This window comes from Hippoglossus hippoglossus, chromosome 2, assembly GCF_009819705.1.
Source record: "Hippoglossus hippoglossus isolate fHipHip1 chromosome 2, fHipHip1.pri, whole genome shotgun sequence".
Classification (NCBI taxonomy): domain Eukaryota; kingdom Metazoa; phylum Chordata; class Actinopteri; order Pleuronectiformes; family Pleuronectidae; genus Hippoglossus; species Hippoglossus hippoglossus.
The window spans coordinates 9252087-9278015 of record NC_047152.1 but is presented as its reverse complement, the minus strand read 5'-3'; the positions used below and the strand labels follow the sequence as shown (position 1 = coordinate 9278015).

At 45.8% G+C, this 25929-nt stretch overlaps 2 protein-coding genes across 8 annotated transcripts; one reads left to right on the top strand and one right to left on the bottom strand.

The window, feature by feature from the left end:
• Positions 1-30: 30 nt before the first annotated feature.
• gpd2 (glycerol-3-phosphate dehydrogenase 2 (mitochondrial)) lies at positions 31-24999 on the bottom strand. Of its 4 annotated transcripts, none has more exons than XM_034606809.1 (18): positions 24991-24999; positions 12899-13008; positions 11987-11995; positions 10518-10689; positions 9981-10105; positions 9798-9895; positions 9345-9508; positions 7495-7659; positions 7038-7182; positions 6325-6518; positions 6051-6185; positions 5797-5972; positions 4318-4449; positions 4075-4233; positions 3875-3987; positions 3702-3780; positions 3471-3569; positions 31-1650 (listed from the first exon to the last, which is right to left on the bottom strand). In XM_034606809.1, exons 2-18 carry the CDS (start codon positions 12998-13000, stop codon positions 1525-1527), a joined length of 2193 nt encoding a protein of 730 aa, XP_034462700.1. In that variant the 5' UTR covers positions 13001-13008; positions 24991-24999; the 3' UTR covers positions 31-1524. The 4 variants fall into 4 exon arrangements, with proteins under 4 accessions (XP_034462700.1, XP_034462692.1, XP_034462715.1 ...); XM_034606801.1 differs by lacking the exon at positions 24991-24999 and adding an exon at positions 15570-15851; XM_034606824.1 differs by lacking the exon at positions 11987-11995.
• On the top strand, positions 17478-22031 carry LOC117774461 (nuclear receptor subfamily 4 group A member 2-like). 4 transcript variants are annotated; one of them, XM_034606934.1, is made up of 8 exons: positions 17478-17879; positions 17971-18028; positions 18261-19114; positions 19901-20030; positions 20118-20269; positions 20351-20550; positions 20789-20967; positions 21133-22031. In XM_034606934.1, the coding sequence occupies exons 3-8, from the start codon at positions 18269-18271 to the stop codon at positions 21390-21392; spliced, it is 1767 nt and encodes a 588-aa protein (XP_034462825.1). In that variant the 5' UTR covers positions 17478-17879; positions 17971-18028; positions 18261-18268; the 3' UTR covers positions 21393-22031. The 4 variants fall into 4 exon arrangements, with proteins under 4 accessions (XP_034462825.1, XP_034462807.1, XP_034462815.1 ...); XM_034606916.1 differs by having other exon boundaries at positions 17478-18028; XM_034606924.1 differs by having other exon boundaries at positions 17478-18028; positions 18209-19114.
• Positions 25000-25929: the final 930 nt, after the last annotated feature.

Sequence of the window (25929 nt, the reverse complement as noted above, 5' to 3'; positions counted from 1 at the left end):
AACATAAGAATCTGACTTAAACGTCCTTCGAATCAATAAATTTAACTCAAATATTGATATTTATTCCCACATTGTTTTTGTTTTAATCGTCCAGATTTCAGTACGACACCCCAGCCCTTCAAAATAAAAGTCCCTTTTTGAGTTACACGTCTCTAATAACCAAACTAACGTTTATATTAAAACACTCGTCCTTTACAACAGGCCTCGGTTCTCACACGTATAAACATACAATGCATTTCAAACACATTTCCTATTATAATAACTCTTATAAATGATCAATATCTCAACATTACTTCCTGTATTTGTTGCACTTGTTTGTGAAACAGAGTGTAAATAGTTCAGTGTCATATCTGAGGCACGTGAAGGTAAATCTGTACATTCAGACCCTTTAAAAGAAGAAAATCACCAAACTCATAAAACCAAAACATGCGACGACATTAATCTGCTTTAAAGTTGTCATTACAATCAGCTGACAGCATGCAGGTTATAGACCCGTCCCACAGACTGAGTTAACACAGCTGCTCAATCTAAAAGAAAAGCAAAACACTAAATAAAATAAAATACTTTCTTCAAAATGTAGATTTAGCTTTGAATTATTTAGAGAATAAAGTTAACGTGTGGCAATAAAAACATTCTGCTTTAGAGGTGCACTTTAAAATATAGTTAAAATCTATAATATGAGGAGAGAAGAATAAATATACATATATGGAAAGAACAGTAACAGCAGTGATTTGGAAGCTAAAGCTTGAAACCTCGTCATGTAAACGTCAGTAGTTCGCTGGAAAAAAATGATTTTTACATTTAACCCTGATCGGTTGTTTAAAAACCCTCAAGACAAAGAGCAGGCAACAGAAAAGGTTCAGAAACGTCTCCGAGTGCTTTTAAAACCCATTAAATATTAAATATTAAAACCACTAGTGCTCAGATCAGAAACTACACACTGACACGATCAGTGAGGATTTGATTGACAGGACATTATTCACTAAAGTTCCCTGGAGGGACGTGTTGTTTTCATCTTCTCTGTCAGAAAACCAAGATGTTGGTGTTCATCACGTTTCAAGTGCATTTCTCTTTCGTCCCTTCAGACCAATTCTCTCCAGGAAACTTTGAGGGAAACAATGAACCCGTGAAATCAAACTTGACCAAAGACTCGAAAGCTGCGTCGCGTCGAGGACGGTTTCAATCGGCGTCGTTTAACAAGAATAACGTTTTTTAAAAAAAAGGAGTGTTGGAGAAGCTGCAGAGACAATTTAAACAGTTTGAAAGACAGAGTATAAAACAGGTTGTGTGCTGTGAGACATCTGAGGCACCGGATGTTGAGAGACATACAAAAGCATCGACTCTTGAAAATCTGCCCTGGATCATCAGATTCTCTTTCCCCCTCAGGAATCAGGAGTGAATCCGTCCGCCCGCGTGCTTGATTGCTGCATTGTCATTCAAATAGCACCATTTGCATGTTGTGTTGTTGTTGTTGTTGTTGTCATTACCACCTCTTCCTTTGCATCCTCTTAAAACCCTGCGTGCTCAGACTCCGCCCCCGCTGCGGTCCACCGTCACCGGGCCCCTCTTATCCAGAGTCTCCTCCGCCGTCTTCATCAGGATGGCGAACCGGCTGTCCGACACTTGGCCCTTCTTCACGGCGCTCATCAGCTGCAGCGGGGGAAACACGGCGCACGGAGGAAAAGGTTAACTTGTCACACTGGCAGGAAATAATTACCCATACGACACTTGTGTGAAATCCCCACAGACTTCAGAGGCGTCCGACCACCGTCACACGTGAAACCAGCACCAGCCGTGTTCTTCGCGTGTTGAAGCTGAACCAGGCGTGTGACTCGCGTGTGAATGTGAAGATGCAGCTTCAGATATTTACCTTGTTCTACTTTTCTCTTATTGTCGACCAAAACCCATGAAAGGAACAAACAAGTGTCGTTTGTCTGTATTTTCTAAGAGTTGGTTTTAATTATGAAGAAGAAATACTGTCGAATTTAATCTTACAAATTTAATCTAATCATTTAAAATGATTTTAGAACATTTATTTATCTTATTTATTCGTCTCCATCAGATCTGTAAATAAATAAATACATTCAGTTTTAACTGAAACTACAGTTCTGGATTTAAATAATAAAAAGAAAATGTATTGGTGATGTTTTCAGCTACAGAGATAAATAAATTCTACTTAATATATATTTATACATGACGTTTGAATAAGCACTTTCCACATTCGTAATCTCACAGATGTTTTAAAGGCTCAAAAACATCTGATTCACTTTATTGATCCAATCAATCAATCAAACGAGACCTGGATGAGAGATGGGATCAGCTGCTTTGGTCTGTTCATGGGATTTGGTGTCAATAACACGTGAAGTCACCTCGTGCAGCTTTAACACTTGTTGGACCAGTTTTTAGTTTTGTCAGTTTCAAAGTTTTCAGGAAAGTTGTGTATCTTTTTTGTTAATGGTTGTTGACTCAGGAGGGCGACAGCGGCCGACCCCCCCCCCCCACTGGCGCTTCACTACCTGCTTGTTGTCCCTAAGTCGTCCACGGCCGGTCGGAGCAACACAGGCAGAAACAAACAAAACACACAACATGAATTAAATAATTAAATAAAGATCCAGCTCCGTCGTACTTCAGGTATTTTGACTCCAGCTGATTTCTGGGAAAAGACTCGTCCACTAACGAGGACTAAACCCCCGACTGTCATGGAGCTGCAACGTGACGACTCTGTGAGGAAGTGATTTAGCAGCGGACGCACTTCAGGCCTCATTACACGATAACTCCTCTCTCATTAGCCTCATCAGCTCAAACCTGTGGCTCAGACTTCACACCTCCACGTCTCTGCTGGACAGTTTGTCCTTAACCACAACTCCAGACCAGAGAGAACGTGGCAGCGAGGAACACGAGGAAAACCACTGAAAACAGACGACTTCAGACATGTTGAGGCTTTTACTGCTGCTAGAGAATTAATATCTATGATATGAAAACAGATATTTAGTCTATAAAACGCTGAATTTAAGGATTTGAATCCAGATTTCTGCAGAAAAACCAGGCGACAGAAGACAGAAGAATTCAGCTGCAAATTCTTTATCTTTATCCTATATTTTGTAAATCTGTCAACGCTTCGCCAAAGTCTAATTTTATTTTCCAGTGGAGAAAAATATTTGTCCGTTTCCAATGTGACAACTCGTTTTCTTCACTTTGAGCAGAATCCTCCTTAATTCAAAAACATTCCTGCCACATGTGGATTTCTCCTGGAAACAGTCGAGCTGTTGCAACAAAGACTGAAACCAAACTGACATTTACTTTCTCTGAGGACACAGAACTGGAGGAATCATTATTTCTATTGGAAACACACTGAAATAGTCAAAATGCTGATTTCTATCAGCCTCAGGATCAAAATAAACTAAATAATTATAACATGTGTTGAACACGATGAGAATTTCATTGACACTGACTCAACACCTGGAACGTACCTGCAGGAACTCGTCTATTTCTATTTGTCCGTTCTTGTTGACGTCGACCTCGTTGAGGATTTCATGAAGCGCGTTTTCGTCGATGTGAACGTTGATGCTCTTTAGAGAAGAGGGGAAAAAAACGAGGATCAATAATAGATCAGGAAAACGTGTGAGGGAAGAAAGAAAGACAAAAGAGGAGGAGATGAGGAAAGAGGTGGAGAGAAAGAGAGAGAGAGAACGAACGCTTACTCCTAGAACCTGCTGGACGTCGACCGTGGTGATGAATCCTTTGCTCTCTTTGTCAAACTTGTGGAAACGTTTCTTGTATCTGTCAAACAAACATGAGTTATTAGCACAGAGGTCACAGAGGTCACAGAGGTCCCAGAGGTCGACCTGGTCTGAACCAATCAGCATCTCATCACCTGACGACTTCCTGGTAGTCCAGGTTGATCTCGGTGGTCTTGGTCAGCTGCTCAGAACGAGACCTGTAGCCCATCTCCTGGTACAGAAACTTCTTGGCTGCTTCCAGTTCAGCCTGATTTTCACACAGAGAGAGAGAAGTGAATATTTCCTCTTGACTGTATCTCACATGGTAATAGATGAACCTTTAGTGGAGCCACACCGTCGTCCTCTCCTGACTCCAGCTCAGCTCCTTCGCCATGATCTGGACGATGCGTGGCAGCGCCTCGTCGGCCGCCTGCACGTTCAGGAAGCCCAGGCGTGTGCGTCGGGCGATGACGTCGATGGCGGTGCAGGCGTACTCCTTGATGGCGTACAGCACCTGAGGAGGAAGACACACACACACATGAATGAGATGAAAAGCTGTGAGACACAACCGAGGCGTTTCCATGGCGTCGCACTTCACCTCGCTCTCGATGTACGGGAACTCAGACACCAGCCGCTTGCCCACGATCGGCCATCGCTGCCCCGTGACCTGAGCCATCTTGGCCACGTCGAACGCTTTCCCTCCATACGTGGCGGCCAAGTGCTGAGCGACCTGAGCACAGAGGAAAGGAGATGAGAGAAGGAAACGAGATAAAAAATATAAAATAAAACAGTGGAAAGATTAAACAAATGATAATAAAATGTAGAAAAACATCTTTGCATAGTTTATTTCTGACTGGAGTAAAGAGCGTGAGTCTGCAGCCCGGACTCTGTGTCGTGATCATTTGAGTTTTGATTTGTTGTCTTTAAGTTTATTTACTTCCGCTGCTTCCACGACCCTAAAGTCGCAGGTTAAACAACACGTCTCCCGGTGGCAGCTCCTTCGCGTTCACGGGATCGATTCCACCTCCTCGGAGCCGAGCGATAAGCGTTAGCGCCACTTTGTCGATGCTGCGTCATGTGTTACAGAACACGAGAGCTCTCTTTGCTATTCAGATCGCGGGGGCTTGCCGATCATGTTCAAAGGGCAAACGTTGTCCAAATATCAACAGTGACCTTTTCGGAATATTCCAGAGCCGCGGCCGGATGCCTCTAATGAGGAGTAAGTGTACTGAAGACACTCCGGCACTTTTTCTCCATGAAACAATGTCCTATTGGCTTTAATGAAAACGCTCAGGCCAATTATTGGAAAGATGGCGTGTAGCTGATGTAAATCGATGTGCCCCGACTTAATGCCAGTGATACATTGCTCAGCGAACAGTGCGTCTCCACGTGTGTCCAGTCTTTTGTGTAGAAGAAATGTCAGCGTTGTTACAGCAGCGGCTTTAATGTCAGATCCACGGCTGCTGAAGAAGAGAGTGACTGTCTCTTACAGGCTTGTTTGCAGATGAACCTGTGTGTGTGCGTGTGTGTGTGTGTGTGTGTGTGTGTGTGTGTGTCTGTGTGTGTGTGTACAGTAGGTAGTTAAAGGTCTCCTCTCTCTACACCTCACTGCGCTGAAAATGTTTCAGGAAGTCACAACTGTTCTCGGTCGGCGCTGCTGCTGCCAAAGAAATAGTTCCCGTCTTCCTAAAGGTTGTGTCTTGATTGTTCGACTCGAAGAGGAACAGAGTGATGAAGACATTTTGGCGAAAAGACTCAAACTATTTCATGTGGAGCAGAAACCGTGAACAGCATCTTTGTGTCTGTACAGAGACAAAAACCTCAACCTGTGCCACGCAGGTGTTGTCGTGTCCTGTGTGTCGACAATCACAGAGTTTAAAGGGTTCTCATGAAATGTTGTAGTTGCTGTGGCTGCACAGAATCAGTCGTTCTTTGGGGCCCGACTTTCTGACTTTATAGTGAAGATTCAGGCCTGAAACTGCAGTTTTCTACCTTCACGTCATCTTCTAACTCATCTGGCTTCAGCCACTGAGGTTTAACTCCACTGGTGGGACTGTTTGTGGCCGTGGTGTCTCACCTCCTGCTCCAGGCCGTAGTCCTGCACCAGGCGGATGTAGAGCGTCGGCGTCCAGCCCTTCGCCCCCTCCAGCATCAGACCAACCGTCTTGCAGGATTCAGCCGAGAGGCCGTGAGATTTGATGGCGGCGTCCAGAGTCTCCTCGGCCATGGACCTGTAGGTTGTCCACTTCCCACCTGGACGAGGACGAAAGCTGGGCGTTAATATCCAAAGGTTAAAGTAAAAGTTAAATATTTTAAAACCTTCAAACTGACCGGCGATGGTGACCAGTCCGCTGTCGCTGATGCTGACGATGTGGTTCCTGCAGATGGACTGAGTGTCTTTGGAGTTGGGGTCGGTCACCAGGGGACGGATGCCGCTCCACGCTGCCAGCACGTCCCCTCGCCGCACTGCGACACAACAACACAAACACACACAGTCACCAGAGCTGAATGTTACAGAGTCATCGTTCTTCTACTAAACTCAGAAACTTCCTCTTCTTAAAAAAAGGTGACAGTGACTTCGTGCTGCTCAGGACAGAGGAGGTACCTTCTACGTCCGGGCTGAGGTAGTTGCGGACCTCGTTCAGGATGAAGTTGATGTCGTCCTCCCCCGGGATCGGGTGAGCCGTCACGCTGGTGGGGCTGTCGGTTGTGCCGGCGATGGTCACCTTCTCCCACGGCAGGAAGAAGATGACACGTCCGTCGCTGGTGGCGGGATCGAGCAGACCCATGTGGTCGGGACTGTCGGATTCATCACGAAAAACAAATGTATAAGTGGCAGCAGGTTGTGGTTATAATATCTAAGTTACTGAATGTGTCAGGTGAAGCTTAGAAGACAGGTAAAACCAAAAGGGAGACAATGAGGAGTTGATCAAATTGAGGAGTTAGAGAGGAGGAAAAACGGAGAAACGACAGGAGGAAGGAGGAAGAGGTGGGGGTGGCAGATCGCGGGCAGGAGGAAGACGAGAGAATTAGGTGGTTGGCATTTCTGCCGCCGCTCAAAGGGCTCGCGCTCCCTCGGGTTTCGCTCAATAAGCTTCGCTGAACTTTAAAATACCTCAACTTCAACAGAACCGCTCTATCGCGCCGCTGTGTCTTAACCAGAGACGATTGTTCTGTGCATGTAAGTATAGGTCAGATAACAGTTTATCCAGCTCGGCGTTTACACAGAGGAACGAGAACACACTGGAATAATATGCACGCGTTAATGCATTTGAAAAGAAGGGAACTTAAATAAAGATTAATGTCAGCGTTGATCACCTGTAGTAGCCGGGGATGACGATGTGGACTCCGGCACTGGGCTGACAGATGTTCATGGTTTCCTGGTTGTCCATCTTCCTCACGGAGTCGGTGAACGGGCCGGTGGCGTTGATCACACACTTCGCCTTCACGTCAAATTCATTTCCTGTTGATAAGACGGACGATTCAAATAAGTGGTAAAAACATATTGTGTTGAACTGCAGCTCTCACTGACCTTTGCCTCTAAAATATAACGGCATCATAAATCTTTATTACATTTTATATCTAACACTAAAGAGTAGAAGCTGAGAGGACGATTCACTGCACATCAATTCATGCAACATTTAAAAAATACGATTAATTATTTTACAGTCTTTAAACTGAGTACATGTAAAATATTGTTTATTAAAGGTGGTAAAGATAACTGATGTAAATCTCCTCTAACTAGTTCTTCAGGGAAACCTTGGCCACGCCTCACCGGCGATGACGTCCCTGCAGCGGGCGCCGCACACCCTCTCCTTGCCGGTCTCCTCGTCTTTTGTCTTCAGCAGGTGAACCACCTCCGTGTAGTTGGCGATGGCGCCGCCGTAGCGCACAGCACTGAGGGCGATGGCCAGGTTCATCCGGGCGTCGTTGTGCTGCCCTGATGGGGACGGAGAAGAGGAAGAGTTGTGTTTCTAAATAATAAAACAGGATCATGTTGGTTCAGTCTTAGTTTGAATAATAAAGCGTTGATTCAGTCCAGACTGGTGCTGTACCACGTGATATTAAAAGGTGTTTCTACCTCAGGGGTCAGAATATTAGAAACCCCTCAGCAATGCACCGACAATGAACCACAAGACGACGCTGTAGCTACAGCAGCACATAAACAGACCAGCTCCCTCAGAGTGAACGGAGGAGTGAGGCCCACACACTTGCTCCCTTGTGTCTGAGAATAAAAGATGCTGCGGCTGGTGGCGGTAACCAAGACAGCGGGAGAAAGTGGCTGTTGCTCAGCCGGTCCGACCGCCGCCGCCGCCGCTCACCGCCAGGAGAGAAGGTCAGATTTCCAAATGTCACGGGCGTGATTGTTCCAGACGGCATAATTGGAGAAAAGACGCCCCAGCCCTCCACCATCCCGGCCCCGTCTGCCCCCTCAGAGCAGGTGGCGCTGGAGGAGGGAATCAAACATGTGCTGCTTCGCACCAAGGAAATGCTTTTTCCCGTTTTTCCAGCCTCCAGTAAATCCACTTATATCTGAGATAAGAATATCCAGTTTGAATTTAAATGTTAAACTTCTATTTTCCTTAATTAAAAATGCAGAAAAGATTATTTTCTTAATTAAATTTCACAATATTTGGTTGTAGTGGTGTATTTTCCGTTATTTAGAGTTTGAGGTTAAAATGTAAAATTTCAAGCCTCAATCACAAACAACATCTCAGGAATCGTTGTTTATACATCGGCCAAAATATCAGAAATCTGTAAAATCCACATCAGCCTGGCTCTCGTCTAATCGGTTGTTTTTAACTGTGAGATACAATAAACAGTAAAATCCTCATATATCTAAAAACCAGCTCTCTGTTGTGAGACCAGCCGACAGACGGAGCAGCCGACAGTCGCACACACACATCACCCGCAGACACAGTTGTTATTTGCAGTGGCGGCGAGGAGACAACGCCCGGAGGGACGAGAATCTCCTCACACTCAGCTGGACACTCAGCATATGTATGATTCTGCTCCGCACCCAGCCGGCGAACACGCAACCTTTACTGCCCCGGGGCGGAGAGGGCGTCCCACCGGCCTGTCAACACGTTTTGTCAGGGACCAGTGGACATGTGAACGCCTCGGGCAGGATTCACATCAGAGGGAGGTCTTTAATCTTTTCACTATCTTTAACAGGACGAGTTATTCAGTCTTTTTAGGAATTTACTTTTTCACTTTTAAAGCCAGATGCGAGTTTTCCCACAAAAGTAAAGGTCAAATCAAAAAGAAAAGAATAAAACAGTTGCTCCTCTTGAACACTGGTCTTTTTTGTTTGGGTGTTAAACATTTTCACATTTTGAAAACAAAGCGTAGTTTCACATGGCTTCAGCACAGAGAGGCTCAACAGCTGTACTTTAAAATCACGGAATATGTATTTGTCTCATTTCATACAATCCATCAATTGATTCTGTTCATTTCCAGTCGTTGGCAGCGAGAAGAGAAAACAGTGAAAAGGACAAAAGCAGCAGCCCTCACCCACCTGCCTCCTTTCGGAGTTTACAGAAAATAAAGCGAGCGCGTTCCTGTTAGATTTACTCTCCAAACACGCTGGTGTCTATGTGAACATATACAAAGCCGGTGACTCACCGTCGTAGTAGACGATGGCTCCCACCAGCTTGTCCTTCTTCAGCATGGGGAAGTGCTCCAGGGCCTTGGTCTTGCTGAGGACGTAGCTGCTCTTCAGGCAATGAATCCCGGCCACCAGGTCGTACATCTTGATCCCCGCCCAGTAGTAAGGCAGCTGCCACCACCTGGGAAAGGAAGATTGGCTCTTTTAAACATCATTTGAAGTCTTCAACTGTTTGTCCTCGTGTCCTGAGCTCACTTATATTCATTCTGTGGACTAAGGAGGTAAAGTGAGTCGTCCACTAAGTAGAGGGGGGGTTGTATAATCCTCAGCCAGTCAGTCCACTTGCTGAAATGTCCTTGGGCAGGTTGCAGAGCCTCACATTGCCCCTGACGCTGTGACGTGTGTGATAGGAAAAGCTAATAGTAGGTGGACGATAAGACTGGAACCATTTACCAGAGTCTGACACTTACTTGTAAACAGGGAGCATGATGGGCAGCGGGGCCGACAGGTGAGGGGCGATCTCCAGAAGGTTGGCTCGCTCATGAAGGGCCTCTTTCACCATCATGTACTGATGAGACGGAAAAAAAACAAGATGAAGCAACAGCGGCAACCAGGCGAGGATGAGGAGGGGAAATGAAAAGAGGAAGAGGAACCTGTTCGTAGTCCAACTGCATGATGGCCTTCTGAAGGTAGCGGACGCCGCCGTGGATCAGCTTGGTGCTGCGGCTGCTCGTCCCAGAGGAGAAGTCGTTCCTCTCCACCAGGGCGGTCTTCAGGTCTGAGGAACATCGTGTGAGATGAGTCACCGCACTTTTAGAATTAGTTTAAAAGTTTCTACTTGTTATAAATCTTCTTCTGCAGTGAAGTTATTTATATCAAGCGAGCACAACTTCTCTAAGTCGACATAACAAATGTTTTATGTGTTCAGAAAAATGTGCATCAAGCTAAACAGGGGTGAGGCAGAATATCATAAATCCCAGTACTATAAACTGTGTAAGTGTGGAACTATCAAACCATTAAGTGTATTTCCAGTGACGACCTTTGCTCTTCCGAGTGAGACCATTATAAACCGTCACCGGGCCTTTCCCTCCACGAGGACAATTACAGACTTGAAACCTGTTGGGTCCCTGGGGGGGGTGGGGGGTGTGTGGCAGTGTAAAGCAGAGCGGAGCTGCCGACGGTGAGCTTACTGCGCGTGACAGCGTCTAAGGCACATCCCGCCCCCGTGGCCCCTCCTCCGATCACCAGCACGTCAAACTCCTCGGTGCTTTGCAGCGCGGCGAGCTGCGCCTGGCGAGAGGGAAGCTCGTTGGCGAAGGGGGCCTTCAGCTCGGCCTCCGCCGCCACCTGGGACATCCGAGTCTGGTCGTGACACACGAGACGACAACGCACAATGAGCACACAACCTCTCACAGCTTCAAAGTTAATAGATTTCTATGTTAATTTCTATGTTGAGATCTATTTAAACATCTTAAATATAGCAACACTTGCAGTTTGAGACATTATAAGCACACTGCATGCACCGGACTGTGACAGGGGACGATGCATCGTTCTGAATAATGAGGATGCATCACGTTGTAATGGATGGAAAAGGATGTGTGAACAAAAACATAACGACTGGAAATACATCCACTGTTATTACGATGAGTGAAGAGCAGCCTGAAAAATATAAGTTATCATGTCGTCTGTATTTTAACTAAAGACGTCAACGCTCATTTGTTAGAGCCAATCGGCTGAAACTTTCACATAATTAACAATACAGAGAAGTTTAATGGTTTAATTTCTTAATTCAACTTTTATATTTGTGTTTTCTTTTTTAACTGTATCATTAAACCTCGATTACATTCACTAAGGGTTTGATATCGTTGCTGATTTACCTTTTACATTTAAATATTCAATCTCAAACTGATTTTCTGAAGCTGTTCTTCGCCGAGTGTGAGGAAATAATTGTGCTTATGATATCTCATTGTTCCCTTTACTTCACAAGTGTTGCTACAAACAAATAAAAACATATTCTCGTAGCGAATAGAAGCAAAGCAGATCGTGCTACGGGTTACTACTACCTGCTGCTGCAACATGCGCATCTCCGCCAAACCCAGCAAACCAATCCAACTCCAGTCTTTGGACATCATTAAAACCCATTGTCTGACTATCAGGATAATTAACTTTACAGGAATAATCACACCTACGAGGGAAACACACAGCTCCTCCGATACGAGGACGTGAATCACACTCGTGATGAGATATTTATTCATTTTTCCGGCTGAATGATTGCATCAAGCCGCTCTGAGGCGAACGCGGCGATTTGACTTGCAAATGGCCGCAGGCGTTTGTAATTGAGGCTCCGCGGCCGCAAACAAGGCGATGATATAATCATTGTCAATTTTTTGATGATGCATACAGACAAACATCGCCACAGAATTAAGTCCCCCCCCCCCCCCCCGTAATCAGGTTAGGACATTGAACGGCAAAGCAAAGCCCATGCTAATAGCCAATCGGCCGCTGCCTTGCAAACTTCTTCAAGCCATATCCCTTTGCTACAGGAGACAAGACGGACATTCCTCTCATCAGCATTGCAATTACTGGGATCAGGCGCATGCATGATTATCAACTATTGTGAAAATAATTAGATTTCATCAGGGTCGACTTCTTTGCTTACCAATCCATGCTTTGGTGGAGGGGACGACGATGGGCAAGAGAAGACATTATCGCGCCAGGACACAAAACAGAGTTCACATTAGGATGTACAGTCAAATAAAGTCTGGCATGTAGGTTGAGCGGCATGTTCTAAAAACAGGCCTGCGTGAGGTCAGAGGTCGGGGGGAAGAACAGCTGCTGGGCGGTTATTTATAATGAAGATGATCCGTGGCTCAGTTTTGAGACTTGACCGGAAGACGAACGCTGGTTTTCTAACGTCAGACTTCGACTTCAACCCCTCGAACAAACACTCGACCTGGTGTTCTCCAATCACCGGAGTTTCTGTCGTCAATATTCAGGAGTAAAAGAGTTTCGGAGGATGTAATTTAAGAAGTGAGCTTTAGAGTCGCCGGTGACTTTCAGCCAGAGCTACGTTAGATCTCTCAAGTCTTTATGCTAAGCCGTGTTAGCCACAGTGTCTTCCACACTGACTAAACCTTTGACCCCACCCCCCCACGCCTCCAATTTAAAGTTTGATGATCAAGACAAACTCGTCGGACTTGAAAGTAGAAGAATAATCATTTGGATGCAAAAAACCTGAGAAGAAAATACATTGAGTTTGATTCTATTCGTTGTTTCTAAGCAGAGCAGGATCCAGTGCACGTGGCCTCGTGCACAGCAATCTGTAAAAAATTATATAAATAAAAAAAAGAACAGAAACCTTCAGGGGCAAAAGCAAACACATTCCAAAATCTAGAGAGGACTTGTCGTGACAGGCAGCTCCTCCCTTGTGGAATCAGGAAGGGCACAGCCAGGTTTCATAAACAGGATACTCACAACTTAACTCTCGCAAACTGTACTCATGCAAGAAGAAAAGAAGCAAAGATGCGGTGGAATGATCACACAAGCTCCAGGGCGGCTTCCTTCATCTTACCTTTATCTTCCTGTACTCGATTAATTGCGAGAGGCCAAAGAATGTGGCCGCCGCCCCCCCTCCAATGAGCGCCGTCCGCTTCAGAGCCTTCCTGAACGCCATCGCTGGCGCTGCAGGGAGAGTAAAGTGCAGAGAGGAGACAGAGCGGGGACACTTGGGTTATAAGGCTGTGACTTGACAGGTGAAGGAGGCAAGTTAAAGAGAGGGAGTCGGGTGTGTGCGGTGGGGGGGGGGGGGGGAGGAGGATCTCAAGCGCTGCAACACCATAACAAACTTTCACATGGAGACGCCGTGCACAGGAAGCTGGTGTCGGATTATATCACCGATCACCTCTCATAACTTAGAGAGAAACTTATAACCTGTTACACCACAACTTAATTATACAGCTGCAACTTCTACCTGTGTCCCTGTCCTGTCGTTATGAAGTTCACTTTTTAAAGTAGTAAATAAAGATGAAGACACCTCACTCCCTCTGGAAACTCATGACGGTCATTTGTTTTCAGTTGTGACATTTAAAAACACTACATGATCAGACAGTTCGATTCGTGGAAATCAGCAATTGACAGATTGGTCGATAACGAGAAGGATTGTTGACGAAGGCGTCTACGCTGTGATAATTAACTCCTGTGTGCGAATGCATTAAGAGTCGGTGATAAATGACTAATTACACAGATGACATTTAGTTTTCACATAAGGATATTTTAAAATGTTCCTGCAGAGAGTCCCTGCAGGAAGCATCATATTTAGAGCTGATTAATCAATTAGCCGATTGAGACATGATCAATTAACAACTCATTTAATTGGTTATTTGGACGAACAAACTTTCTCTTGTCGCAGCTCATCAGATGTGAGGACTTGCAGCTTTTCTTGGTCACGTATGAGATTTAATTTACAGTAAAAAGACGTCATTTCTGACTTTATAAAACTGTTCTGACCTTTTACTTAAAACTGATTTATGGACCAAATGATACATTCTTAAAAATGACTTGATTGAACAATCCAGTGATTGTTTCAAACCCAGATTCACTTACTAAAGAGTCAAATGCAGTAAATCATCCTGAAAACAGGGAAACTTACAGCTTCAACTCATTCGATCAGATTCTGCAACTCGACGCCAAACAGCAAATACAAATCTGAACAGCGTATTCACAGTTTACAATAAGCACCAGTTACAATGTCTCTATAATGAGCCCGTGTTGCATATGGAGCCGAACATGACACCAGGTTGAGGCCGAGGGCCGAGGGCCTCCACTCCCCCCAGAGTCCCGCCCCAAATATCTGCATTGGCACAGCGATGCACGTGTGAGGATCCAGAGAGGCAACACACGCCGAGGCAGATTCTACTGCATTTCAACACAGCTGCAGATGGCACAAATGTCAACAAGCAGTTTGGTCTGAATAATTATTACACAGACGTCATAACAGGAAACATTTGCACCAAACATCTGCACATTTCTGCCAATTTCTGACCAGATTAAAGTTGTACAATGTCACTTAAAACTACCAGAAAATATAAGTTTCATGTACTTTAAAAGTAGAATAAAATGAGTAAATATATCTATATACTTATAAGAGTTTATTATAATATCTCCTTTACATAAATCAAAAAATACAGTTTACATCGTCTTATCATCTGTGCCACTGTACCTTAGTCAAACACGTTTCTCTACAGATAATATGAAAGGTGTGTATTATGTACATACCCTCAGTATTTTCTGGCTGTATTTCTCATTGTGTTAGAGTATTTCTACATCCTTTTCATACTTTAACGTCTTCTCTTCTCTTTCATTTGCTGCTGAATCTCCTCAGTGTGGCCTCAGTGACGTTTCCTATCTTAAAAACGAGTCACGTTTAAGCGTGTTATTCCTGTTTCTCGTGTACATCTGGAAACCTCTGGACTCCGGCCCCTGTGCATTGTCCTCCTGAACACAACACAACCCAACACAACACAACCCAACCCAAACACACTGAGCCACAGGCCTCACGTGTTCACACCCTTTCACCGGCTGCTCATTACCGAAACCTGCAAAGGCCAAATATGACAATAATTAGCCCCGAGCAACCTGGTGACAGGAATCTGCTGACGGCTGCAGTTCAGCAGGATCAACCACTGGGGCTGTCTCTAACTGTTGACACGAAAAACACCTCCTCCTCCTCCTCCTCCTCCTCAGGATGAAGCTGGGGTACCCCTCCTTCACCCTCCTCCTCCTCCTCAGGATGAAGCTGGGGTACCCCTCCTTCACCCTCCTCCTCCTCCTCCTCCTCCCTCACTGTGCTTCAGCAGAGGAAGCTGCTTGAACACCAAACTCCATACTGACAGTGTCTCTGCTGTGTTGTCCTCTGTGGGAGCAGATTAGTGTGGGACCAGTGTCCCCAGCAGCTTGGACGCTGTGGACACTGTGTTATTACAGTGGATTAGCTGCGTGCTAACAGGAATCCGCGCTTCACGAGAGGAACCCCCCCCCCCCCCCCCCGACAGGAAGAGATGGAGGGTGTTCCTGTTCTCGGTCACCTCCCGTGTCCTTCCCTGACACGGAGCTCGTTACTTCGTTACTTCGTTACAAACGTCAACTCTCACACGCCCGGGTTGTTTCCGGTTGAACCCCGGAACGGACACACGTTCAAAAGGCGACGGGACACGAGAGGAAGTCGCTCGGACATCGTCACTTACAGGTTTGTGGAGGTGAAGCGGAGCAGGACTCGCGACATCAGCTGTTGATCAAACGGTCGCTGCGTCTGACAGCTACAACCAGGAAGTGAAGCCCCGGGGGAGTGACGCCGCCCGCAGCCAATCAGGGGGCTGCGCTGGGCGGAGCTCGTCCAATCGCGTTCGAGGCGACGTAAGGGGAGGGCAAGGTTGCGCAACGGTGGTGCTCTTCCTTCTTCCTCATCCTCCTCCCTCCATCTTCTTCCTCCATCTTCTTCCTCCTCCTCCTTCCTCATCCTCCTCCCTCCTTCCTCTTCCTCCTCTTTCTTCCTCCTCCTTCTTCCTCCTTCTCCTTCCTTCTTCCGCCTCCTCCTCCTTCCTCCTCCTCCTCCCTCCATCTTCTTCCTCCTTCTCCTTCCTTCTTCCTCCTCCTTCCTTCTCCTTCCTCATCCTCCTCCCTCCTTCCTTCTTCCGCCTCCTCCTCCTTCCTCCTCCTCCTCCTCCCTCCATCTTCTTCCTCCTTCTCCTTCCTTCTTCCTCCTCCTTCCTTCTCCTCCTCCTTCATCCCTCCCCCACCTCCATTTTACCTCTCCTCCTTCATCCTCCACCTCTTCCTCCCTCCATCCCCTCTCCACCTACATGCATCTCCTCCTACACCTCCTCCCTGTCCTCTTCCATCCTCCCTCCTCCTCCCTCCATCCCCTATCCTCCTCCATGCATCTCCTCCTCCATCCTCTTCCCTACTCCTCCTCCATCTCCATCCTGCTCCTCCGCCTCCATCCCCCTCCCCATCTCTATCCTCCTCCATCTCCATCTTCCTCCCTCCTCCTCCTCCATCCCCCTCCCCATCTTCCTCCATCTCCATCCTGCTCCTCTTCCTTCCTTCCTCCATCCTCCTCCTCCTCCTCCTCCTCCTCCTCCAGGACAATCATAAAGGTTGAGGGGCCACCAGCTGTCGTTTGCTTCTGTCAGTCATGGTTGGATTAATGAGCGGATCTGATGGACACAAGCCAAAAGGCTTTTACTCAGAGTTTTACCTGTAAAATCACACACACAACTACAAGAAATATTAAAAACTACTGAGTTACACAGAATAACTACAAACAGATTCTACGTCACCACAAACAGACACACAATTAAGCACAGGGACTACGACACAAAATTACTACAAACAGATGCTAAATTACCACAAAACGACAAAAGAACTTGGACTACAACAAACAAAACGACTACAAAGATACAACATGACCCAAAAAGAAGATGCACAATGAAACAAATCAACCCACAGAGACACAAAATGGACACAAACAATACAAAATGACGCTGATGACACAGAAAAAGACCAAAGAAAAAACCCACAGGGACGTCAACAGCAGCACACAAAAAAAAGAGATGCAAAAATATCACAAATGCTCGATGACCCTGGAGACACAAAACAACCAGAATCACCACAAAGAGATAAACAACAACCACAAAGAGATCAGTAATAACTCCAAGGTCACATGAATCAACTACAAAGACACAAAATGGCCAAAACGGGCAGGAAACGACCTCAAAGAAAAGCAAATACCACGAAGAGATGAAGAAGATGATTAAAATACAAGACCACGAAAACATAAAACCACAGAACAACTATACTGAGACTTTGATAACCACATAGAGGAAAAATGCCCTAAAAAGACCAGTAAGAGACACAAAATGTCCACACAGAGGTGGAGACACAACAATGGAGACACAACACAACTACACAAAGATGCAAACGCACAACCTGACCACAGATACAAGCACAGAATGTGTAGCCTCCTCATCTGGGTCGTCTCGCTCTTAACTCAGAGACACTGAGACCTTTCACTCGTCTGAGCCCAGAGGCCGAGCAGCGAGAAATAATGTGACATTTTCAAATGCTGCAGAATGAAGATGTTTATACCAAAGATAAAAGACAAGATTAATCTGATTCTTATCGGTGAATAACTTCCCTTTAAGTTTCAAAGCACAACACACATCCCTACACAACATTATATAATAGATTTACGAGTTGTTAAACGGCAATAAAATAACTAAGCTATGACGCAAACTGCAGGGAAGTGGGTCACAAGCATTTTTTCCAAATTTCTGTGCCCGGACCAGTCAATGGCCCACACTCCACCCCTCTGTGGCTTGTGCGTAACGGGGTTTGGCACACGGCGCGCACCGCGTAAACAAAAGCACATTGTGGGTGTGAGTCTGCAGCAGAGTCAAGAGCTGGAGCAGGGGAGAGAGAGTGTAACACGTCCAGCACCAGAGGAGAGATGGGACTATTTATCACGGCTCTGCTGCACTGGACGGAGCTTTAAGGTACTTTCTGCTTTTCTACATGTCAACAGCTTCAGTTCAGTCTTAATCCTGCAAGTGACGCTCTGGTGTGGTTTTATCTTTTGTTTCCAGAAAAACAAATCCCGCAGGAAACAAGCTCCTCTGAAACATAAGACGATTCAAGTCTTCAGGTAATAAATAACTACATTACATTATTTATGCATGTTGATCTCAAAAGAACAGTCTTGAAACTTGTTTTAAATTAAATGTTTTATAATAATTTGTGTGACAAAGACAAAAGTGATTTTCGACATATTGTTAGATTTGAATCACCTTTTAAGTAAAATAACTCATCCTCCTGAATGCAACAGGCTGTATTTAGCAGTGAAACCAGTTCACCCACTTGTATCTCCTGGTGTGCAGGGACCACCATGCCGTGCGTGCAGACCCAGTGCGGCTCCTCTCCACCCGGAGCCAGCCCGGCTTCCCAGAGCGGTGCCGGGGAGCGCAGCTGCGACTTCCTCACCCCGGAGTTTGTCAAGTTCAGCATGGACCTCACCAACAGCGAGATCTCCGCTGCTTCCTCCGGCCCCAGCTTCGGCCCCCTGGCGGACTCGTACAGCTCCGGGTACGACGTGAAGCCCCCGTGCCTCTTCCAGATGCCGGTTCAGGCGGAGCTGCCGTGCGTAAAGGTGGAGGATGCGCACGGGTGTCCGCGGTACCAGCCGACTCCGCATCCCTCGCACCAGCCCGACGAGCTGCTCTCCTCCCCGGGCTCGGTTTACTACTACCGGTCTCCCTCCCCGCACACCCCCATCACGCCCGGCTTCCAGACTCCAGCGGGCCACATCTGGGACGACTCCGCTTCCCTGTACACTTTTCGTCAGGACTATTTGGCGGCGGCGGCGCACAGGAAGAACGCGCTGTGCAGGTTCTCGTTGTTCTCTCTGAAACACGCGCAGCACAGCGGGCAGAGTTTGTCCGCGTGCCAGATGAAGTTCGACGGATCCCTCCACGTGTCCATGAACCTGGACGCGCACCAGCCGCCGGACAGTCCCGGGGGTTTGGGCTCCCCCGGCCTGGGGAAGCAGCCCGCGGTGGGGTTTCCTCACCCGCTGCAGCTCGCCCACACCCACCCCTTCATGGACTACCAGGGGTCCTCTGCGCCCTGCCGCGGACCCCTGAGCTCGGAGGGGCTGTGCGCGGTGTGCGGGGATAACGCAGCGTGCCAGCACTACGGAGTGCGCACCTGCGAGGGCTGCAAGGGATTCTTCAAGGTTTGTGTTCGACTTAAAGTTGCATTAAAAACTGCAGTTATACTTAGAAACTGCAGGAGATTTACACAAAAATTAAACAGGAACCTTTATATTTCCATTAAAATTATAAACAGATTAATGCAGTTGTCAGAATTGAAGCTTTGATTGGATTGAAGTTGGTTCTTTTAGAGATTATATCTGACCATTCTTTCACAAAAGCACTGATGTATTCATTTTCCCACATGGCCTCACTGTCGCCTGATAAAACCCTAATTTCTAGTAACAGGCTGTGATATAAAAATCCCTCTGAGACCTGCTAAATTGGTCATTACACTTCAAACGCACGTTCTGATCCCTTGACACAAGCGGTTTAGGGGCAAATGTCCTGCATGAAAACGGCCTCTGACGTGCCCTGAATAAAAACACCCCCCCGCCCCTTGTCTCTGAGGAGATTCCCCCTGCGATTCTCCAAATTATGAATGTCCACGACCCTGTATTTACCCAGACTGCCCTGTCCGCCAGCTGAATGCCTTATCCTGCCTCGCACGGCCCACAGGAGCCAGAGCGCTGCTGACGATTTTAAAAGGACCGTTTAAGGATCCATGTGTGGAACCAGGGTAAGTTCTTGTGTGGAGAACCATTCAAAGAGGGTTCCACAGATCAGAACATCTCACACAGGCTCATTTTTTGTGCCGTAAAACCCCTTTGAGATGTCAGGGACGGTTCTCAGATGGTTTCACACATGATCACGTTGAGGTCAAGTGCAGGTTTTGTCATCTGACTGATTCTCCTCCTGTCTTCATGAAGCGCACAGTGCAGAAAAAGGCCAAGTACGTGTGTCTGGCTGCCAAAAGCTGCCCGGTGGACAAACGCAGGAGGAACCGGTGCCAATACTGTCGCTTCCAGAAGTGCCTTACGGTGGGGATGGTCAAAGAAGGTAAAGAGACACACCTCCAAACCTCTTTGTATTCAGTCTATGTTCGAAACCCCATTTATCACGTCTCTTTCTGCACCTGCTCTGCAGTGGTGAGGACCGACGGTCTGAAAGGTCGGAGAGGTCGCCTGCCCTCCAAACCCAAAGCTCTCACAGACTCACCCGTCAGCAGCCTCCTGAGCGCCCTCATCAGGGCACATGTGGAGTCGAACCCTCCACCCTCTCAACTCGACTACTCCAAAGTAAGAGTTGACGTTGACCGCTCCACTTTTAACCTGAAACACAGAACACAGCACTGATTCATGGCGTTTCCCGTGATGCAGTTCAGGGGAAGTCCCGGGAGTCCTCTGGGAGATGAGGCGCAGCACGTCAGGCAGTTCTACGACCTCCTGACCACGTCCATGGAGGTGATTCGGGGGTGGGCGCAGAAGGTCCCTGGCTTTACCGCTCTGCCCAAACACGACCAGGACCTGCTCTTCTACTCGGCTTTCCTGGAGCTCTTTGTGTTACGCCTCTCATACAGGTAAAGAAGCTGTTATCACACCCAGGTCCTGACTTCTGTCACTTCTCTTTTCTTTGGAAGCTGCAGAATTAGATTTATTAAGAGGACTTTTTAAATCATAGGGCCTGAAATTTGAGGCTACGCTCTTCTTTTGAAATGATCCCACAATGTGTGACAGGTTTCTTTGCACCCGTCTTGTGCATATAAGTGTGATTTATGTTCTGCCCCTTTTTACGTTTCAATTTCACCCACGTTTCAGATCCAACCCTGAGGAGGGGAAGCTGATCTTCTGCGATGGCTCGGTGTGGCACCGGCTCCAGTGCCTCCGGGGCTTCGGGGAGTGGATCGACAGCATCGTGGAATTCTCCGCCAACCTGCAGAGGATGAACCTGGACGTCTCCACCTTCTCCTGCATATGCAGCCTCGCGCTGGTCACAGGTGAGACTCAGAAACACTTAATTCATGCTCACACTTTGTTGTTTTCAAGTGTCAAGGACTCAAAGTCGTCCCTGTTACTTTATAGGATTTAGAGATTTGGAATTGGCCACAGTTGATCGATCGATAAACCATCTAATAGGTTCTTTGTGATTTATGGACCTGCAGAGAGACACGGACTAAAGGAGCCGAAGAGAGTGGAGGAGCTGCAGAGCAACGTTGTCAAGTGCCTGAAGGACGGAGGCACGTGCACAGACGGAGGCTCGGACTCTTGGTCCAACCATTTGTCCAGACTTTTACAAAAGCTGCCTGAGCTGCGCACTCTGTGCATCCAGGGCCTGCAGAGGATTTTCTACCTGAAGCTGGAGGACCTGGTGCCGCCGCCCGCCGTGATAGATAAGTTATTCCTCGACACATTGCCATTTTAGAGACGTGGGAGAACGAGGCGACACACGGGGACGTTTGTTTTCCTCGGCGATGGCACTGTTAGATTATTTCCAGTTGAATCCCTGGAGTCGATCCGGTCAGTTTGAGCTCTGTGCGCTGCATAAAAAACACTTCAGAAGGATTTCGGACGCAAACCTTTTATTTGAGGAGTCGTATCTTATCTGTAATTTTCATCATATCGACGTGACGCATGGTAACGGTTCCTTTTTAAATCCTGTGGACCAGGAAAGGACCGATTTTTTGTTTCATTAATTCAAATGATATTAGTATTTAATTATTTGCATTGTATTGTTAAGTAAAGACAAAACTATAAACTGCAAGTGTATAAAAACATGTTTGGCAGGTACAGTTTGTTTTTCTACGTTTTTGTGCTTCTCAGCTTGTGTGCGTCTCATCCTTTTGTGTTGTTTATCACAAACCCTGGTTATTAGTCATAGTGATTTATCACAGTATTCAGTGGTCTTGTGTTCTCACAGTAAACTGTCATTGTCTGATTTCATAAATAAATGAAGTTACTGCTGCTGAACTTTGGACGTTTGATTTGAATGTTTTTATTCTATTTTAAATTATTCAATTTTTCATTTAATTTCAACGTTTTTAAATTTTTTCTGTGAAATTTTTCATTTTACTTTTATTTCCTGACATAACACGTTTTGGGACAAATTATTATTTTACAGTAAAATGTAATATTAGTTTTTTTATCAGATAAAACCTCATAAATTAGTTTTTTAACATTTTAAATCCAGAAACAGAGTTAGAGAGTTTTTATTTATATTTATTTACTTATAATTATACTGAGGTTTAACTCTTCAGACTCGTAATACATCATTTTATTTGAGTAATGTATTTTTTACAAATCTGCATTTCTACACATGTGCAGAATAAAACTTTGAAGCCGGATTAGATGAATAATTGAAGATGCAGGACGTGTTGTTCCCAGATGGAATATTTCGTTATTTTCTTATTTCTATGGTTAAATGCCACGAGACAGGAAAAGTGTGGAGAGTAAATAGAGTCGACTACAACCCGGTGATCATGTGCATATTTGCATGTTTGTGTAAAAGGTCAAAGGTCACAGTGATGCTCAATATTTTACAGAGGAGGAAATAGTTTTTCAGCAAAACCAAAGATTTCATGCATTATTTTGTCAAAGAAAAGGGGAAAGTGTGTGTGTGTGTGTGTGTGTGTGTGTGTGTGTGTGTGTGTGTGTGTGTGTGTGTGTGTGTGTGTGTGTGTGTGTGTGTGTGTGTGGGCGCCTGACATTTCTGCAGCCCTTTGGTTACATGTGACATTAAGAGGAGCAGATAAAGGCTGTGAATTCAAGCACCTGCACCGGGGAAAAGTCAAACCGGGGGAAATAAATACAGCGGCTGCAGATTCATACGACGACAGACTCAACACGAGTCAGACGTTAAATCAGGACCGGTTTAAAAGAGGGGGGGGGGGGGGTTAACTCATTAGAAACCGGCCCTGTTGATTTGTTTGATTCGTTCACAACCTCGTCTGCTGCGATGTGACACGTCGTCTTTTCTCCGCGGCCGAGGAGAATTGAGTTTTTAAATAAAAGTCATATCCAGATGGGACGACGTTCCCGTGGAGGTTTTATTATTCCAGCTGCAGATCAATAGTGGAGGCGGCTCGATGCTGCGGCGTGGCAGAGGGAGATAGAAGCAAATCAATGACAGTATCTGAGGAAGGTCCAATTTATTCTGATGCTGATGGTGATTGGCAGGTCGACAGAGAATAATACTGAGATTCCACAGCAGGACTACAGACTGAGCTACTGTAGCGTAGGTATGATATTAAAAACTGAGCAGTGTGGTCATCCAGGGCTGTAACTCCACGGGAATATGATAGAAGTACATAAACCTCCAACAGTCTCCTTATGGAACCACGTTTAAATTCACCAGATCCAGATTTTTATTTGGATCTGCACCAAATTAGAAACACTCATAAATATCTGTCCCCTAAATAAGCAGAAATAAAGATATTTAGGAGGCTGCAGCTTGAGATGTTGGTGGAGGAAGGAGCTCGAGTAAGTGCCATCCTGGTTTATAGTCTATGATTTTAATGTGTTTCAAATAAATAAGTGAAATTTAATAAACAACTTAACTGGATGTCATGTTGGTGTCCACATATCATCACCAACAGGAAATAACTACAGAAATATTCAAAGAAACTTCAGCTATTTCCCAAAATACGAACCCCCCCCACCCCCTCCCCTCTGATTTCTCTGATTGTAAAACTCCTGCACCACTAACCGGTTGTTATTTGGGGGGGGGGGGGGCCCTCCGGCTGCCGGCTGCGGTCGCACAGCAGCATCAGGTTTTTATCTGGAGAGCACGATTTGTGGGATTTTTTTTTTTCTGAGGCCCTGACTGAACACTTTGATCTCTGCATCCATCCGGCTTCAATACAGCTCAACTCTTATCACCAGCAGCACAGACACACTGAGCATCAACTGTGATTTACAGCCTGGGACCCCCCCCCAGTTACTCTCAACATGTAATCCATTACTGATCATTATTATAGATCAACACGCAGCTGTAATTATAAACGGAAAATACCAAACCAACAAAATCTATTTGATAGGAAATCAAATGTCAATGTCTGATCTCTGTGATTCAGTAAGTATCTGGATTTGTCTCTTATTTAATTTGCTGGATTCTTTTAGATCACACACGATGCTACAGATACTTTATTCATGGGTAACTAAACAGGAGCAGGGGTCCGAGAGGTCCGGTCTGAGACAAAGCTTCTATGCAATGTCTGAAAAGATGCTTTAAAATGTCCAAACAGAAATAAAACAGTACTACTGAAATAGACCGAACACAAATCTGACCGGAAGATACCAAAGAGACACACTACAACCAAGAGAAGACACAAAACGACCACAATACGATGGAATGATGACAAAATGACCAAAAAGACTATTAAAATATACTAAACTACCAAAATTAGACACAGAAATTACCCCAAATAAACAAATATGATCTAAAGGAGACACAAAATGTCCAAAAAGAGAAGTTAAACGCCAGAAGAGATGCTTCAAAATGACAAAAAGGAGATAACACGTCCAATAAGAGATGAAAAATCACACTAAATTAGACAAAATGACCAAAATCAGTGCAACAAGTGCAGCTGTGAGAGAAAGTGTAAAACCTGTTCCACTTCCGTCTGTACAACACAGACTGGTTCTCCTCCATTGGACGAGGAGCAGCAGCAGCTTGAGTACAGATGAGTGTTTTGTCAGGTGGATGAAACACTTGCTCTAAATCTTCTCGTCATGAAAATAATTGGGGGGATTAGAGTGAGCTGCACGTGAGGGGAAGTCACACAGGGCGTCTGGAGGAAATGAAACCAACAGTCGTCTGAACACTTGAATGCGAGCGCTGGATTATTTCAGCCCGGAGACAAAGGACAGAATGAATACACGGGATCTCCTGTGGTTCGTCAAGCACCTGAGATGTCTTCAGCTCCCACTTCAGCGATTGGGAAGAGATTTACATGCATTTAAAGTTTCTACAGGGGAAGAACGTGCAAATGGAACAAGTTCTCTTTCACACACTGTTTACATACCTGCTCCGTCTTCTGCACAGTTTCTGAGACGCTGGACGTCGAAGGACAAGTGTGCAGGAGAAGTCTCTCTGAGTGGACATGCTGCAGAAAGACAAACGTCTCCATCTCAAGTACTGAGCTGTTTCTGAGGGAAATGGTCTGAAAAGACAATGAAGTTCGGCGCCGACAGTTTAGCTTTAAAACCACAACTTTAAATGTGTCGTGCAAACTGGGATTTAAGAGACAAAGATGAACTTCCTTACTGGTTTGGGTTCTGATTGGTTTGTCACTCATCAAGATAACAACAGCTCCACCTGTAAACAATAAAAACACTTAACTGATGATGAGGACTATCATATTTTTGAATGTACACAATGTTACACAACACACACCAAACCACCAAGTATAACAACTTAACAAAATCCCTAATCTGTGAAGTAATAGACTGAATTTTGTATTATTTCATTTTAAATTACATTTCTTAGAGACGCACGTTCTGACTCAAGCTGCCGCAAAGAAAAAGTAGCACAACACTAAAATAGTTTTCAGGCTGTAAAAGAAAAGTAATCTGTGGCGCTCCGAGGGGGGGGGGACGAAACACAGCACATGAAAAAGATCTCCATTATCCCTCTATCGCAAACTATCTCTCGTCTGGTATGAAAAAAGCGAGGCAGATGTTTGTAGGTGTGTTTGAAGAGGAATGAGCAGTGGAGGGGATGAAGCTCTGGGCTCCTGCGGACTCGGGGCTGCGTTTGAGGATTAGGACGGCGTTCACATTCAGAGCTGAAGTCCTGGTGCGAGGAGCTCAGGCATCTGACGGCTCCTGGACCGGCTCTGCATTCCTGCAAAGAGTGATGGACAGGTGAGGCTCCCAGGGCGCGAGCAGGGGGAAAACATTGAGCAACTCAACCACACGACTACTTTCTACACGTTTGGACCCAACACGTGAAACTCAGGGTT

Excerpts from the sequence above, each read along its gene's own strand:
- gpd2 (XM_034606809.1), bottom strand. The coding sequence starts at position 13,000 with ATGGCGTTCAGGAAGGCTCTGAAGCGGACGGCGCTCATTGGAGGGGGG. Across the intron at positions 9,509-9,797 it reads ATCATGCTCCCTGTTTACAA|GTGGTGGCAGCTGCCTTACT; the intron begins GTAAGTGTCAGA and ends TTCCTTTCCCAG. Across the intron at positions 3,988-4,074 it reads GGAGTCAGGAGAGGACGACG|GCTGAACTGGAAGCAGCCAA; the intron begins GTGTGGCTCCAC and ends TGTGAAAATCAG.
- LOC117774461 (XM_034606910.1), top strand. The coding sequence starts at position 18,200 with ATGCAACAGGCTGTATTTAGCAGTGAAACCAGTTCACCCACTTGTATC. Across the intron at positions 20,031-20,117 it reads GGTGGGGATGGTCAAAGAAG|TGGTGAGGACCGACGGTCTG; the intron begins GTAAAGAGACAC and ends CCTGCTCTGCAG. Across the intron at positions 20,968-21,132 it reads CAGCCTCGCGCTGGTCACAG|AGAGACACGGACTAAAGGAG; the intron begins GTGAGACTCAGA and ends ATGGACCTGCAG.